Source organism: Ambystoma mexicanum, chromosome 3q (genome assembly GCF_040938575.1).
Source record: "Ambystoma mexicanum isolate Mex_15411 chromosome 3q, UKY_AmexF1_1, whole genome shotgun sequence".
Lineage (NCBI taxonomy): Eukaryota > Metazoa > Chordata > Amphibia > Caudata > Ambystomatidae > Ambystoma > Ambystoma mexicanum.
The window spans coordinates 1,193,231,753-1,193,248,574 of NC_090926.1; the positions used below are offsets into that span (position 1 = coordinate 1,193,231,753).

General features: G+C 44.8%; 1 protein-coding gene across 3 annotated transcripts in view; it reads right to left on the bottom strand.

Annotated features, from left to right (window-relative positions):
• The window catches only part of COL5A3 (collagen type V alpha 3 chain), an 899,023-nt gene that overhangs the window by 391,115 nt on the left and 491,086 nt on the right, over window positions 1-16,822 (bottom strand). For all 3 annotated transcript variants that reach the window (XM_069604041.1, XM_069604040.1, XM_069604039.1), the window contains one exon: window positions 1,894-1,947. In XM_069604041.1, coding sequence (XP_069460142.1) covers window positions 1,894-1,947 — 54 coding nt within the window. The remainder of the gene's footprint in view (window positions 1-1,893; window positions 1,948-16,822) is intronic.

Consider the following 16,822-nt stretch of genomic DNA (forward strand, 5'->3'; position numbering starts at 1 on the left):
ATCAAATGCTGTAGCTAATATGCATGATTGTGTAATAAACAGGCATAAAGCAACAAGAAATTAAGATATGGCAAATTGACACTATGGGCTTCATTACGAGTCCAGCGTTAACCCTGTTGGTGCTACCGGCAGGTTGCTGCCAGACTCGTAATATTTTACCAGCGCCTAACTTCCCGGTGCACCAGGCTATTGCAAGTCTGGCGGGCCGGGAAGTCAGGCGCCTATAATATGTAAATCCCAAATCCCACAGAGTCCAATATATGTGGGGGTGGGGACTCGGAAGCACCTGCACCGTTTCTAATGGTGTCAGTGCTTCCGTGAACAGTCTGCCTATCGTGGCCGCAGTGCCCGGCAGGATCCGACCTGTCGGGCACAGGGGCCAGGGCAGGCAGACACATAGGTTTCCGGGCTGGAAACAAGTGTGCCGGTGAGCTTACTGGAACCCTTTTTCCGGACCGGCCAACTTCTTATGAGGCCCTATGTTGCAAAAAGCAACTATGATGTTAGAAGCAAACATGATGTAGCAAGCAGGCTTTGTATACTAAGTGGACATCATTTATTGTAACTGTTCAGTCTGTTGTGTGTGTATTAAAAAAACATCAATAACTTGACATGGAGACAAACTTAAAATAACTTGAGTAGACTTTCTTTTAACTGTAAGGAATGGCCAAAGCTTGCAAGATCATGGAGAACCATTGCAGCAAAAGGGGAAATATTGAGTGCCATGGGTCAGACTACATTCACTAGAAATTACAAAGTTAAATAATAAATGCTTATCATGACAAGGGCCATGCTTCTACTGTCATGAGGAAATGCTAAGTGACCTGGTAAATTGAAAAGGAAGCAGTGACAGGTAATAATCTGCCATGATTTTGGAAACTGCTATTCTTCTACCTATGTGGGGTACATTTTATTGTGACATTTAAAAGAGCAGTTATATGAGAAAACATAAAGGGCAATGGAGAGAAACATTTCTTATGAGCTATATACATAGGGCTCATTTCACAGAATGGTTTCTCAGCGCCCATGTGCTAGCTGTGCATTAAACAGAGACATGTTGCTTCTGTGCCAATTTTGATCAAATGAAACTGATTGGGAAAATGGCTTTGCATAAGCAATTTAAACTTTATTTAAAATGTGCATTAATTGGTTATTTATTCTGGGGTGTTGAAAAGCATGCGCCAGGATGCATCCCGTTTCACGAAGGGAGGCTCTGTTGTTTGTAGGTCTCAACATCTGGCGTGCTGGATCTCAGCCTACGATTAAGGCCAGGCACAAAGCTGCCAAGGATCCTTTCAACGGTTTGCCTGCTTTGCAGGGTTTTCCGAATAGAAAATTTCGTTCACAGTATGTGCCTTTCTATACTTATTCACGTGTCCACCCTTGGAAAAGGGATGGGAATGTACATGCAGCATTTCAATGGATGGACCCTTTAATGCCTATCAACTGCACTGTGCACCCTGCACCCGTGCAGGGCTAGCGGGCCAGTGGATATCTAAGTATCAGGCTAGGGGCCAAAATGAGATCTGCAAGAGAGACCAGGCTACGAGGCACCTGTACTCGTAGCTCCGTCCTCCTCCTACAAGCATAAGTGTACCTGCGTGCAGAGCTCGTGGTCGCAGGCTGTGCTGGGCAGTTTGCTCCAGGCATTGACTGGTCAATAGCTTGTGTGAATCGCAATCTTAGCATCAAGCAGCATCACTCCAGGATTTTCTTTCGGAACCGTACATAAATTGGCTGCTTAATCAAGTATTACAATCATGGAAATACCCATGCTTTATGAGTGACCATACTTCCTTTCCCCTGTATGGTTCTATGTCAGAGGTCTGCTGAGTTCCTTTGCAGTTGCACAGCTACTGGTGCTGAAAATATACATGCCACATCAGAACTTACCCTGTCGCCCTTGGTACCCATTTCACCCTTAAAGCCTGGAAAGCCATCTTCACCCTAGAAGGGATACAGCAGGAAATAATTAGTTATGATACATCAAGACGCGTCACATTTATGCATGTGCTAAACTTAATGTCTACTTAATTTTGCACAAATGGCAAGGTTTTCAAAATGTGTTTTCCATTAATGATCGATAAAACGTGTCTGAAAAGTTGGTATTGTTAGTTCGCATTTCTTTAAGGTATTTAGTTATTTTGCAAATGTTGTATTTGGTACTTAACAAAATATGTTATTCAGTAACAAAACAAACCTTAAAAAACTAACAATAAAAACTTTTAAGCTAACCAGCATTTTTTAAACATTTGCATCCATAAGTGTATTTAAGAGGTGTGATGGCTAGATGACATATCAAATATATATATTTTATCTAGTTTATTACAATCCTTTACCATCAAAATACAATTAATTGCACAAAAAAGTTACATTTTTACATTTTTACAATGTCATTCCATCTTACATCTTAAATAATAAACAATAAAAAAAACAGGATCCAATCAATTTCCACATTTTAGCACCACGATATAGAACAGCTTCACATTTCAGGTTAAAATTAATTTAATCATTTCATCCAAGAATTTTGTTAGTGCAAATGTTAATTTAAATGTGTCACCCCGGCACAAAAACTCCCACCATTCTGATGCATTCAGTGAAGAAATGTTGCTTATACATTCACCTCGGTATTTAGTTCTTAAAATCCTCAAAGTTGGCTAATAAAGAGTTATGGGCTTCAATGTTTGTTTTGCACTATTACATAGTCTGCGGACATCGGTTTTAGTGACATAACATTTACGTACATTTAAGACTTACCTAGTATAGAATAAATTCATCCGGAATCTCATGAAAAGGTCACAATGATAAGAACTGTGGAATTTTACTAGATATTTGGGCAGTGTATTCAAGGTCTTAGTTTCCTTTTTTGATAATCGAATAGTCTATACTATATCTCTCTTTTACTGTTTCAGATTTGATCCAATCCATAGTTTCTTTTTTACAGCATTTGCATTGGTCTTCAACAAGTCATCAGAGGTATGTAACTTGTTTAGACGTTTATAGCACTGTTTGGTCCGCTTTTCCAGTGCCCAGTCCCTATTTTCGGAGAGGCAGAGAATCTTTCTCCAAAACAGGCCTTCCAAAGTGGCACAAATTTCCCATGGAAGGCATAACTAGGCTTCAGCACCGTTGGCGAGATTTACTACAGGTAAAAGTGAAAATTCTCAACATTTTTTGTGATTTACTGCGCCCTGCGTTGCCAAGTTCTTAGCTTTAGATTTTAATTCAGCAATGCAAGGTGCATCGTTTGAACTTGAATTTATTCTAATTTTCAAATTTCTAACTGTATCCACTGGGTTGACAATTTCATTTTCCTGTAGCCCTCGAAAGGCACTTTCTTTTTCTCCCCGTTAAACATTACATCAATAAGACTGCAGATTTAGGTACATATATCTTTAGGCCAATGAGCACTACATATTCCTGAAGAATTTTACGTTGTAGGCTGATGGGTGTTTGGTCAAGAATAGCCAAATCATCAGCGTACAACATCCATCCCACCGGTTTACGGTTAATTCTAGGAGGGAATGGCACTTTTGAGTCCAAAACGTCTTTCAGGTATGAAATGACTTAATTACATTGGGCTGGCCCCAAAGGGCAGTCCTGTTTCAGACCTCTATATGTAGGATTTTCTGTTGAAAGCAGTCCTGTTTGTTTCAGCCTTAGTTGAACTGGAGTGTCAGTATACAGCGCCTTAATCGGCTGAAGAAGGTCGCTTCCCTCTCCATCATAATTTGTGCAAACAAAATCATGCAACAATCAGCCCATCGTTCTGGGGCTGACTTCAGCATGCAATTAGAGAGCCCATCCGGTCCCGGTGCCTGTGAATTGCTTACCTTCCTAATCAAATCAACTATATCCTCTTGGTCAAATTGTATATTCCAAGCCTTTAAGAGACTGGAACAGCCAGGGCAGGATTTCTGTAGCTGGCCGCAAAATAATTGAATCCAATTGGCTTCCTGTACCACATTGCACAGTAGGGCTGTTTGACTATTCCCTGTGTCATTAAGTATGTACCACAAACATTAGGAGTCATAAGAAGCTATTATTTTAAGCATCCGGTCAACATTGAATTGGAGCATGATGCTTTTATGTGAAGTCCGCCAGTTTGTGTAGCATTGCCAGCACGTTTATATCCGCTCAGCTCCAATCAGCCCATGCAAATAACACATGTTTCCGATGTCAGCATGCAATTGGCGTTTTTGAGCCCGAATTTCCACACCATACATGTGTTTTGATTTAAACTCTAGTTTCCTCCCAAAAGATTTGACTTCGATAAAGTCAACAACAAGTAAAGGTAGGTTGTTGGATCCTATATTCAAAACCGAGGGATATCTCTTGGTTAATAGAAAAACCTCCATAGGATTCAAACAGAGTCTGTTTCTACACTGTTCCACCACCACTTTTGTCCCCCACCTTTCCTTGTTTCCCTGTGTAGGTAACCACCAGGTCCATTTGAACAAATTGCGGTCACGATTCTGCATTGAAATTACCTCAAAGAACTTTATTAAAGGAATGGCACTCTGCAAAACAAAAAAGTAATCTACGGTAGAACTCCATTTACCTCTCTGGTATATCCCACGGGTCCTGCTTGTTTCACATATGGACATTTCTCTGTTCCAGGTCCCTTCAACCATATAGTAGCCCTGTTTTTTCTTTTTTTACCAGAGCTCACCCCTTGTATCTCCTGAGTCTGTTTCCATACAGTTCATATTGAGATCACCAACCAGGATTATTAAGGGATTTGACAGTGAGATGCTAAAATCACCAATCAGCGTCATAACACAGTCAACAAAACATGCCGCTTCGGTGACAGCCAGGTTCCAATATAGATTAATGATCACTAATGGACTGATAGTCAAACATCCATGGCTTGCAAATTCAATTGTCAATGATTGAATGGAGGGGTTGAGGTTTCTTGTCTCTGTCACTCTAAGTCCCATGCCATTCCTTATTAATGTCAGTAAACCAGCAGAGGGTCTACCCTTTAATCCTTGTTTTGCAGGATTTAAGAAGAGACTAAATCCATCTATTAGCAGGTTGGTCGACAGCAAGGTTTCCTGAAGACATAAAATATCTAAGTTCAATGAACTGCACGCCACATTATTAAAAAGATGAACAACCCCTCTAGTGTTTCATGAACCAAAAGAAACAAAATCAACGGGAGGCAACTCACGACATTACTGGGCTTTGTGAGAGTTCAAGGCCTCGGCCATCCACCCCAATTTCTATCCTCCCTTAGGTTTTTTTTCTGATACCTTTCTTCTACTATCATCCTCTCTGAGACATTGGCTCAACTAAATGTTATTTCAAGGGGGACTTTATCCCCAGACCACTCTGCCTTAGTATCATAGCAGTTTAAATCTGTGGCATCTGCAGGACGTTGTTTTGCATTTGCATCATTTACTTGTGTTGAATCACGAGAGCTAAACCTAAATCCAGGACACTTTGCCCCTTCACTCGTTTCGGAAAACTTAAATAGTGACTCCTGGTTTGCTGTTACATCAAAACCCAACGGCAAGAGCGCAGTTAAGGATTCCAGCAACAGATTACACACCAATTCTGAAGTTATGTGCAAGAGACACAATCAAATTGGTTATCAGCAAAACTTCACTACTGCTATGTCCCCTGAGTCAATTGAACGCAGTTTGGGTATATGATGGAAAAGTCATAAGATGTTGCTATGGTTTAATATTAAGCTGTCGTCCAGCGACAAACCTCTCCAGGATCACAGTACCTCCACCAAGCCTTTTTTCTCCAGAAGGCTTGGAAGGAGGATCTCTGTCCATTCCATCATTGACTGAAACCAAAGTCCGAGCAGATGATAGTCTTACTCCCTTTTTAAAAGTGAAGGGTGAAGGGTCTTTAAATCATTTTCGTTCAAGGTCTAAAGAGGGCTACCTGTAGGTTTCTACTTATTTTTGAAAGAACTATCTATTTTTAAATGTTTTTCCTCTAAATTGAGAAAGGAACCATTCGATTCATGACTATTATTTTCAGGCATGCAAGATGAGCTAGCCATAGATCTGTCCTTGTTTTTAAAGACCTACCTGCATGAAGGCGTTTCTCCTGTAGGATCAGAAAAGAGCTGATCGATTCCCGACTATTTATCTCTTCCCTATCACCTCTCGCTTTTAACCTCCCTGGTTGGTTAGTCCATGTTACATTCAGGAAATTTACTTTCGTTGGCAAATGCTCGAGGGGTACCGAAACTGAAATATTCAGTAAGTCCGAGGCTTGTAGGGTGTCCTGACCCACGTTTAAGCTACCCTGCTACAACATTTGGTGCTGTGGGCTTAGGAAATTCAAGATGGCGGAAAACCCACATGTGCGACGAAATCCAGGAAAGCTGCGCAGTTGTGCGCACACCAAAATGGTTACCTAACTTGCCACCCACCAGGGTAAAGAAAGGTCTTTGTTAACAAAATCCACTTTTACTGATGTCAAAAAGTTGCTGAAATCGTGACTCATTGGACCACTTTAAAGTTTCAACCCTTTTTGTGGGGTTCCACATAACAATCTTACTGTAAGGAGCCCCATCAAAACAATGTTAAGCAAGGATTTACTACCATGTAAGAACCATTCCTGTTTAGAATGCATTAATCCAAGAAAATCCCAAAAATGGGTGCAGTACCAGTACTCACCACTATCCAAAAGCCGGCGTTTTAAAACCCACTGTGTGTTTTTCTGAAGGCAAGCAAAATGCCTATTTCAAACCTTGCAACATGTGCAAAATATTCACTGAACACCAGCAGACATTTGGCAGAATGGAGTTTTGTGTGCCTACAAAATCTGGGAAATGAAGAGCCCAAAAACAATGCTTATAACAAAAATGCTATGGAGTCAGCAGCTTAAGCCTAACTGCAACTGGATTTAAAACCACCAAAATCGAAAATGTTAAATTAAATGAGTGACCTATGTTTGGTGTCACATGCCTTTGTAACTGTTGAAATGTCATAGTTTTGCACTTAGAATCAGCATTCTAGCTGCATGTGTAAAATTACAAGTTATTTTAAAAGCAACAAAAAGTTAGCTGAAGGTCTGGCTTAAGGAACTTAATTTTGCCTAGCAACGGATCCCATCAGGAGTGAAACTTGAGTCACAACTATGTTCCCAGGCCAATGTTCCCTTTGCTGCCCACACTAAGGATATGCCATCTATCTGATAATTGAATTTCCTGTGCTCTGCCAGAGAGTGAACAAAGCCCTCTCCACTCAGGCAAAGGTTTTTATTACAGACGTCGTAAAAAGTGGCTTCCTCCTGGAGAAGCTGGGAGGGGCACTGCCTGTGAGAAGCAAGCTGGCTTGGCAGAAACTGGAAAGACTGGTTTCTGTACCATGTGACCTGAAAAGACACACCCCTGCAGCAAGGATATGGTTTTATAAAAAGGGGGATAATTCATAGTGCGGACATGTGAAAATTTTATAAATGATACCATAATTCTTGTGATTTTTCTGCCCACAGTTTAAGACGTGGTAGGAACCGGTGGTATGTTCAGGGGGGTTTTAGCGGAAAAGTGGATATTACTATAAAGGTGTGCATGTTAAAAATCTGAAACTTCATCAGTTAATGTCCCTACCCCCTGCACACATGTATGTAAAGTTGGGTCCATGTCGGAAATTGAAAAAGCAGTTAAAAAGTCAATTATGTACACTCTTTGAATGCGAGCTCCTAGAATGAGCAGATTTGGACATAGACATGGCTAAATTCAGCCACACCATGTATATGTAATTTTAAACAAATGTGTACCTGTGCAAATATGTTTTTAGGTCAGATATAGATTGTGTGTAAAGTTGACAGGGGTGGGTTCTCTGTATCATAAACAGACCTCATCATGATGACACTTCATTTCATTCCCCCAATCAAGTAAGGAATGAAAATTTGACCAATGACAGGTGAGAGGGGCAAGTCTAGTGATGCAACACACACACCCATTCTCAAGAAACAGATAAAAGCAGAGAGTCAGGACACATAGGGAATTCAATTTCATCTGCCGCTGGAAGCCCTGCCGGAAAAATCCATACTTACCTCCATCAAACTCCAGAAAGCCAAACTAGAGACTTCAATCTATCCAGAGCAGAGACCAGACCAGAGAGAAAGCAGTGCTGTGCCTAGCAGAGACCAGACCAGAGAGAAAGCAGTGCTGTGCCTAGCAGAGACCAGACCAGAGAGAAAGCAGTGCTGTGCCTAGCCGAGACCAGACCAGGCGCTGTGAGCAGAATCCGGAAAGACCTGACCAGACTGAAGATCGTGACCAAGTCGCTTTCCTGTTCAAAATCTCTTGTGAGTACTTAGCAAAACTCAGAACACATCTCTTAGTTTAAATTCATCTAATTCAATCTATTTAACCTAAGTAGAACTGCCTCCTATCTGTCACCTGTCATTTCTAGTAAAATTTGTCATTTTGAAAAAGTGTGCGTTTAAAATTTACAAAACCAAAAACGACCTTTACTAAATTACTCATATCTCCGCAACCGTTTGGGCTAGAGACTTGCAATAACTTTCATTTGGAAGCTGAGATCCCAGGCTTTCCTAGGACCCCAAAACGGTAGAGATAGTCCTTGCGGTTCCTTTGTAATAGCGCTCGGCGCATCCGCGAATTTTGCCGCGATTTGCAATTTCTTCACATGTAAAAAAACTGCTGCTGCCTGATTTCATTTGCCAGAAATTCGTTTAACCTGCTAACTATCCCTGCATCATTGCTAGTGTGAGCCTGGACTAATATTAACTAGATACCACTCATCCTGAACCTCTAAAAGGGAATTAAGAGCGTTTCCAGCATATTTCTCATTCATTGCTAGCACCTATCAAAGCATTTGCCTGTGTTTTCAAACTTCTGTTTAAGCTTGCTGGATTGAACTGAATTACAGTTGATTGCATTTCTGAGAACTGTGTGTTTTCCTTCCATTTCCTTGCCTTGCATCAAGGGGGGGAGGGGAGTAGCCAGAGAAAAGTGATTACATTGTTTGGTTGAAATCATATTGCGTATTTTCTGTACTGCATTCATTGAATATTGCATCCACCTGAGCCTACATAAAGCATCCTCTACCACATTATACTTTTGTTCCTATTTACCAGTGTGCTACCTTATCCATTTCATGTCAACTCATTAGTGATTAAAGAAGTGTGCTAGTGCCAGATTCTCCGTTGTTAATATTTACCATATCAGATTAAGTGTGATATTCAATTATTAATTTATTAAAAAGTGTGATATATATTTAATTTATCAAATAAACCTTTTAAACTTGCAAAACAGAATTACTTCTTGGCTCAGTGGGGTCATGGGGATTCCAAGAGAGGGGTGTTATACAAGGGTAGTCATCCAGAACGCATGAACTGGACCTAAAGATATATCAATAAGGGTTTTCATTCAGTATTCTAGACTAGGCGTTAACTTGGCTGTAGTGCTGAATTGAATCCTCTTACAAAGTGGGGGCTCGAGCCGAGACGTTGGGTTAGATTTACCAGTTGTGCAGCTTAATACAGTGTGCTAACTGACGGGATACATACACCCGGTCGGATCACCACGCTGCATTACGCTGTGAAGCATTCCTCAAAAGGGACACTCCAAGAAAAGTTCTGTTCTGCAAAAATAAAATACTAACTTCTGTAAGTCAGGACAGAGACCAATCTCTAGAATGACGACCTTAGTAGACATGAAAATAGCCAGAGAGCACCTCTTGCATAAGCTATTTGTGAGAGGTGAATGGACCGAACAGGGCCAGGATGTGTGGTTGCAGGCCATCACACAACAGGTCACTGAAACAGGGTCAGATATATATAGAGATCAGGGTCCCTTACATGTGGCCCTGAGTGAACTATATATGGCTCCTAAAGCCAAAGAGGAACACAATAAGATCGCCAGGATAGCAGCATACCTGTACCTATATATGGGAGACATGCAGGATAGATGTGCTGAAAGCCAAAATCTGGCAAATAGGCAACAGATGGCATTACAGAAGGTCCAATCTGATCTGGACTCTTCTGAGCAGAGGCTGCAGAGGAGCCAGGAGTCAGAAAATGACAGCAGACTGTACATTACTAAAATAAAGGAGGATATGGATGTGCTGCAAAAGGAAAAGTCAGAACAGGATACTAGATTTCTGGCCCTGCAGAAGGAGCACCAAGACAGTTTGGACTCCTTACTGCAGAGCCAGAAAAAGCTGGAGCAACAGATCAATTTCAACAGGGCATGCACAGAGCAGGTAGCCACCCTGCAAATCCAACTAGACAGAGAGAAAGAGGAGAGCAATAAACTGATCCTGAAAGACCTGGATACCCAGGCAGAGTTTGATCAGGAGCGCCAGAAAGCTGGTGCCTTCCAAAGGCAAAGGGACGACCTGGCGGCACAAATGCAGGCTCTTAGTCAGGAAAGAGATGCCTTAGGCCAGGAAGTCTGCCATTTAAAAAGGAAAATGGAAGAAAATCACCTGGCCCACCAGGGACTGGGTGACCTCCAAAAAGAAAACCAGAACTTGCTAGAGCACACCAGGAGGGTGGAGGATGCTCTAGCAAGAAAGGAGCAGGCCAATAGGGACACAGCTCAGGAGGTAACCCTCCTGCAGCAAAGACTGGCCCAGTTCTCCAGGACCAACCAGGAAGCACAGAGGGAAAATGAGGCCCTCTGTCAACACAATGATAGGCTCCAACAGCAGGTAGCGATGCAGGAGAGACTGATAGAGTCGAGTAAGGCCTTAACTGAGGAACTGAAGGCACAAATGCAGGCTCTTGCATTGCAACAGGGAGCAGGGGCGGATAGAGATGAGGTTCGCTGGGAAATGGAAACTCCGGAGCATAACCTCAGGAGCCCTAGTACCAGAGGCCCTCATACCTCTCAGTCCCTGGACTCTGCCACCCCCATGTCCCCTGGCGCACATGAGCACAGGGCCGCAGGGATGGCAGATTACTATCCAGCTAAGAGTATGGGGCTCATAGGCCAGTACCACTCAGGAATGGAGGGGTGGGCATCCGGGTATGGGCACCCAAGTACAGTACAGTTCAATGGGGAACCCCAGGAGAGTAGGCCCATTAAGGGCATCCTGAAAACCTCTGCCCAGTTAGGTCAGTGGAGGGGGTACCCATCAAATCCTGGCAGCAAGGAGGAATCTGAAGACTCCTCTGAACTGCGCAGGACACAGGAGACCAGGTCCCCACATTCTGCCAGCCATTCCCAGGCTCGCAGAATCCAGGAAAACCTGGAAGAACAGACGGGAACCTCTGGGAGCAGTGCCTCTGAGTCCGAGGAAGAATGGACAAGGGTTACCCGAACCAAAAAGGCCAATAAGGCAAAAAGGGCCTTGCTTAAGGACCCCTTAAAGCAGATTAAGGCGATCAGGAGCGTCATCACGCCTTACCATAAGAACGCTAAGTATTCTGTTTGGGAGCACTTAGAGTTGTTTGAACAAATGATGGAGACTTTCCATTTGAAGGACAGCCAAAGCTGCATTCAATATGTAAAGTGGACCTTCTCCCCGGAATACTCCAGTTTCTTTGCGGGGCTGGAGGACCAAAATCATTTAAGATGGTCCACCTATAAGGCGGCCATCCTGAAACATTTTTCTGTTCACAGAAATCCTCAAGAGGCTCGCAAGGCAGCCTACAATTTGCAATGTGGGGAGGATCAGGCCCCACAAGAATTTGTGCAGGAGTTAAAGCGGGCTTTTGCACAGACCACAAGAAGGGTGCGCACGGATAGCCGTGAATTTATAAACACGTTTTTCCATGCCTTGCCCAAATATATCATGACCCAGCTCGTGAGGGATTTTTACGAGAAAAGATCTTTAGACTGGGTCATTGAACAGGCTACCCGCATCTATGAGGTGCAGAAGCCCATAGAAAATAAAAGCAATGCCCAGAAAAACCCCAAAGCCAACAGCACCCCTGCTGCTGCCAAGGTGGCAGAGGTAAAGGTCACCCCCGTTTTGGATTTGGAGATGGGGGGGCCTAAAAACCTACCTGCACCTAATAATGCTAGGCCCAGAAGGTCCTCGGGCCAGTCGCAGACAGGGAGCCAGGGAGGCAGCCCCACAAATGGGGTCCCTCGCTCTCCTGACTATGTAAGTCCTCGCTACAAAGGTAACAGACCCATCCTGGGTTATGTGTGGACTCCTCCAGCCCAAGGGGGGGGATCCAGCCAAGCACCTAACCCAGGGAACTTCCCTCCAAACTTCCCACAGGAGGGCAGAAATTTACCAAACCCTGGGCAGAACTTTTTCCCCAGATATCCACCCGACTTCCAACCCCAAAATCATCCATCCTTCTTTCCTCAATTCCCTGAGCCCAGACCACTGAATCCGGGAGAGGGGAGGCCAAGGGTGGAGGGGTACCAAAATCTTCCCAACCAGGGGTACTACCAGAGGAGGGACAGCTACCCTTCCCGGGATCAGCCCAGGGGAGAAAACAGGGCCCCGTATCAGCCTGAGCGGGTTTCCCAGTTAGAGCGCCAGGTTCAAAACATGGCGCGGGATATGGGTCATATACTGAGGGCACAGCAGAACCCTCAGATCAGCATGCCGGCGCAGAACGCACCCAACTCTGGACCTGGTGCTCCAGAACAATGACGGGGGCAGCACCCCGATAAATCACCGGTTCCCAGGGAGGAGGCACAAAGGGAAGGGGGGTGTAAAGCCTTGGAGGAAGCTTCCTTCCTCACTTGTAAACAGCCCCTGGAAACCCAGGAACCGGAAACAAAATCTCTTGCCCCTGAAAGTCTGCCTCCTAAGGAGCAGAGAGGGGGTAGGAGAAACAAAAGACCCAAACAGACTCAGTTTGAGGAGGAGGTACAGATCTTCCAATTTGAGGGAGAGGGATCCTCAGAGGATCCTGGGAAAAGGATCTTCTCCTTCAGAGAGGGGGGAACTCCTCCCAAAGAAAAATGGGTCCCTAGGGATGCAAATCCAGACTGGGGAGATGTGGAGACTGAGCTACCGCCGCCCACCATCTCATCCCAGAACCAACAGCAAGAAAATCCCCTGGTTCAAACCCATCCTGGCGACTGCCTCCAAAAAGGGGGGGGCGGCCCAGAAACGGAGCCAGGGGAACCCACAATGGCTCTGATCTCCAGTTGCAAATTTTTTCTTTCAGATTCCCAAGACTCTCCACAGAATTCTGCCCAAATCTCCTCGCTAGCGATGTCCAAAACCAGAAAATTAGCCCACCAGTTGTCCAAAAATGTACATTATCTGTGCCCCCTTGAGGAGAAGGAGGGAAGATATTATGCCCCGGTACAAGTACAGGGGCAGGGTACAATCTCAGCACTGGTGGACACTGGATCTCAAGCTACCCTTCTGTCCAGAAGGGCCTTTGACGAACTGAATGCAGGAAGGGGAGAGAATTACCAAATTCCTCTCACCTCTCTTCCTGGACAACTGCAGAACTTTGACGGGAAGGAAATTCCCGTCGAGGGGACGGCAGACTTGGACATTAAGATCGGGCGACATAAGTTGAAACACCCGGTCATAGTTGTGACCCCAGAGGGCACCCCTTGTTTACTAGGGAATGACCTCCTGAGAAGGTTGTCACCCCTAATAGATTGCGTAAACAAGGTCCTCTGGACTCAGACTAGCCGACCCATAAAATTAAAACAGAGTGTCAACCATGTTAGTTTAAACGGCACATGCCACATGGTTGAACAAAAATCTGACCAAGTAGAATTTCACTTCCAGAACAACCAAATTCCAGACGTGACGGTAATAGCAGTAGGACAACAGACTGGTGATGGGGGGTCCTCTCTATTTCTGAAAATCAACCTTCCTTCCAGTCTAAAGTGGTATTCCACGCTGGAAGGAAACACTCTGAAATTCTATACTAATCCACAATCAGAAACCCCCACTCCTATAGTCCAGAAAGATGTGAAATCAGCTCAAAGCCTGGCTGATATTCAGCAAATTGGAGAGCAGTTGTTCATCCCTGTTCAGTTAAATGATGGGAAGGACTCTGTTCTCGCTCGAGTGTGTGTGAACAACGGTAAGAGCTTCATCAGCGAAGCCATGTTCCGCCAACTCCCAAAAGATCCAGCCATTCCCACCTTCAAACTAATAGACAAATGGGAAATGGACCTGGAAGCACCTGACTCCAAACATCTCCTGCCAAGCAGGTGTATGCTCAAAATCTCCATTGGCAACAAGAGCATAGTCCATAATTGTTGGGTCGTGCGAGACGTCACTGCCGCCTTTTACTTAGGCAGTGACATTCTCAATCGCTTTGCCATTAGTTTGGACCTAATAAACTTCAAAGCTTGGTCCCGATTAGCGGATAATCCCATGGGCTTTGATGATCCAGAAAAAGCATTTAGGTCAGCTCAACTGCTACCTTATGCAGTTGAAATTCAGGTTAAAGAGGAAGTCACCATCCCAGAAAGGACCCGACAATTCTCCCTGGAAGTGAAAGTTAAAAGGGGACAAGAGTTGAAAAACCCTGATGCTTACATACATCTAAATGCTTCTCTCCAACAGCAAGGGTTGGGGGTAAACCCGACTCCATTAGTCAACATAGAACATGACCCCATTCTAATAGAGGTGGATAACAGCGACTTAAAGAGTATTACTCCAGCCGCAGGCACCATTATTGGAATGGCGGTTGATGACCGACATTTCTCCATTGATCTTGTAAATGAACTGTTAGGACCCATCCCCAAGGACTGTTTTGACAGTGACAGTGATGACAACGCAACACCAGACAGGATTTTTACCCGGCATGGGGGGAACTTCCTGGTGTACACATCCTGCCCCTATGGTAAGGAAGATGTGACCTGTGACTTCAGGAGGGATGAGGTGATTTTCCAGGTCCATGAGGGCTGCCTTTCCCACCTGAAGCCTCCGGTCCAAATCAGCACTCTGACCAGGGACTTCTCCACCCAGCTGGAGGAGGCCGCGGAGATAGCCAAACCAGAAGTCTTTCCAGGCTTCAGGCAGATGGTGGAAGAGAGAGTCAACCTAGCTGATGCCTGTGTGACTCTGGAACAAAAGCAAAAGTTGAAACAAGTTTTCTTGGATTTCCAAGATCTCTTTGCGGTAGACTCATATGACTGTGGTCGCACCGACATCCACACCACAACAATCCCCACGGACCCTGGCATGACTCCAGTGTTTGTGAAGCAATATCGCTTGCCTCTCGCATCAATGGAGTCCCTTACTGAAATAATTAAGAACCTTGAGTCCCGGGGAATAATCCGTCCAGTCCACAGCACCTTCAATAATCCGGTGCTGGGAATATTGAAGCCAAACGGCCAGTGGAGACTCTGCGCTGACCTCAGGGAGCTCAACAAACGGGTCCACACTTCCCGATGGCCTCTTCCCTACATTGACCAAGGGCTGGCCCAGATTCAGGGGTCACAGGTATTCACTGCAATAGACCTGACCAATGGATACTGGACCGTGCCTGTCAGTAGGGAGGACCAATACAAGCTGGCTTTTACCTTTGGGGGCCAGCAGTACACATGGACCCGGACTCCCTTCGGATACCTTAACTCCGGTAATGAGTTCAATATTTTCCTACATAAGGCCATGCCCGACCTGGGTACGAGGGGTAACCTGGCTTATGTAGATGATGTCCTCATCAAAAGTTCATCTGTGGAGGAACACATAGCAGAGATCCGTTATGTTCTGACACAGTTGAGGGCCGCCGGAGCAAAACTTTCCTTTCAGAAAGCACAGTGGTGTAGAACCCGTGTTAATTTCTTGGGGCATGAGATTACTCCTCAGGGTCTCTGTCCCCAGGAAAAGAAAGTGGAAGCACTTCAGAAACTGAAAGACCCCACAACTCTGCGGGAACTAAGGAGCCTCCTTGGACTGACTAATTACAGCAGAAAGTTCATTGAGGGCTACGCAGAGATCACCAGACCCCTGATTCATCTCCTGAAGGGGGGGGTCAAGTGGGAATGGGGTCCAGAACAAGCCGAGGCAGTAAGACTACTCAAAAGAAGCCTCTCACAAGCGCCTTGCCTAGCTTACCCTGTCAGAAACAAGGAGTTCTTCCTGGAGACGGGGTTCTCTAATACGTGCTTGACGGCAGTATTATATCAAAAGCATGACAAGGTCAATAAAGTAATCTCCTATGCGAGCAAAACTTTATCCTCTGTGGAGGAAAAATTCAACGATTGTGAGAAGGCACTCCTGGCAACGGTGTGGGCATTGAAGAATTACCGCCCGTTTATCCAGGGGGAACACATCATAGTGGAGACTCCACACCAGCCTCTGCAATATCTCCAAAGTGACAAAATCCGGGCCGGAAATGTGAGTAATTCCCGAATTACTTCCTGGATTCTGTCAATGCAAGGCTTTCCTGTGGAGGTCAGATATGGCCAAAACAAGAAGAGTCACCTCGCGCAAGGTCTGGCTGACTTGCATGATTGTGCCAGAGAAAACTGTCTCGAGGACGAAAGTCTAAAAATAAAGGACAACATGGAGGCATACCTTAATTCCCCCCCCAAAGTCTTTGAAGAAGACAAGTGTGAGGGAATGCCCACTGTGTATGTGGATGGATGCTCTTACCATGTCGACAACAACGGGGAGAAAGAACTGGTGGCCGGCGTAGGGAATGCATGGGTGAATGAGTCCCCAGAACCCTCCGCTGGATACAAAATTGGTCCCCGAAGTAGTCAGGTGGCAGAATTGATGGCTGTGCATCAGGCCATCCTCACTGCTGTCCAGCATCAACTCCACGAACTGGTCATAATCACAGATTCGGATTATGTACGGAACGGGTTCGTGGAGCACCTGGTTAATTGGAAGACCAGAGGCATGGTATGTGCTAACAACAAACCCTTGAAACATGGGAAGTTGATCCAAAACATTGATGATCTGGTCACCTCGAATGGGATGACCAT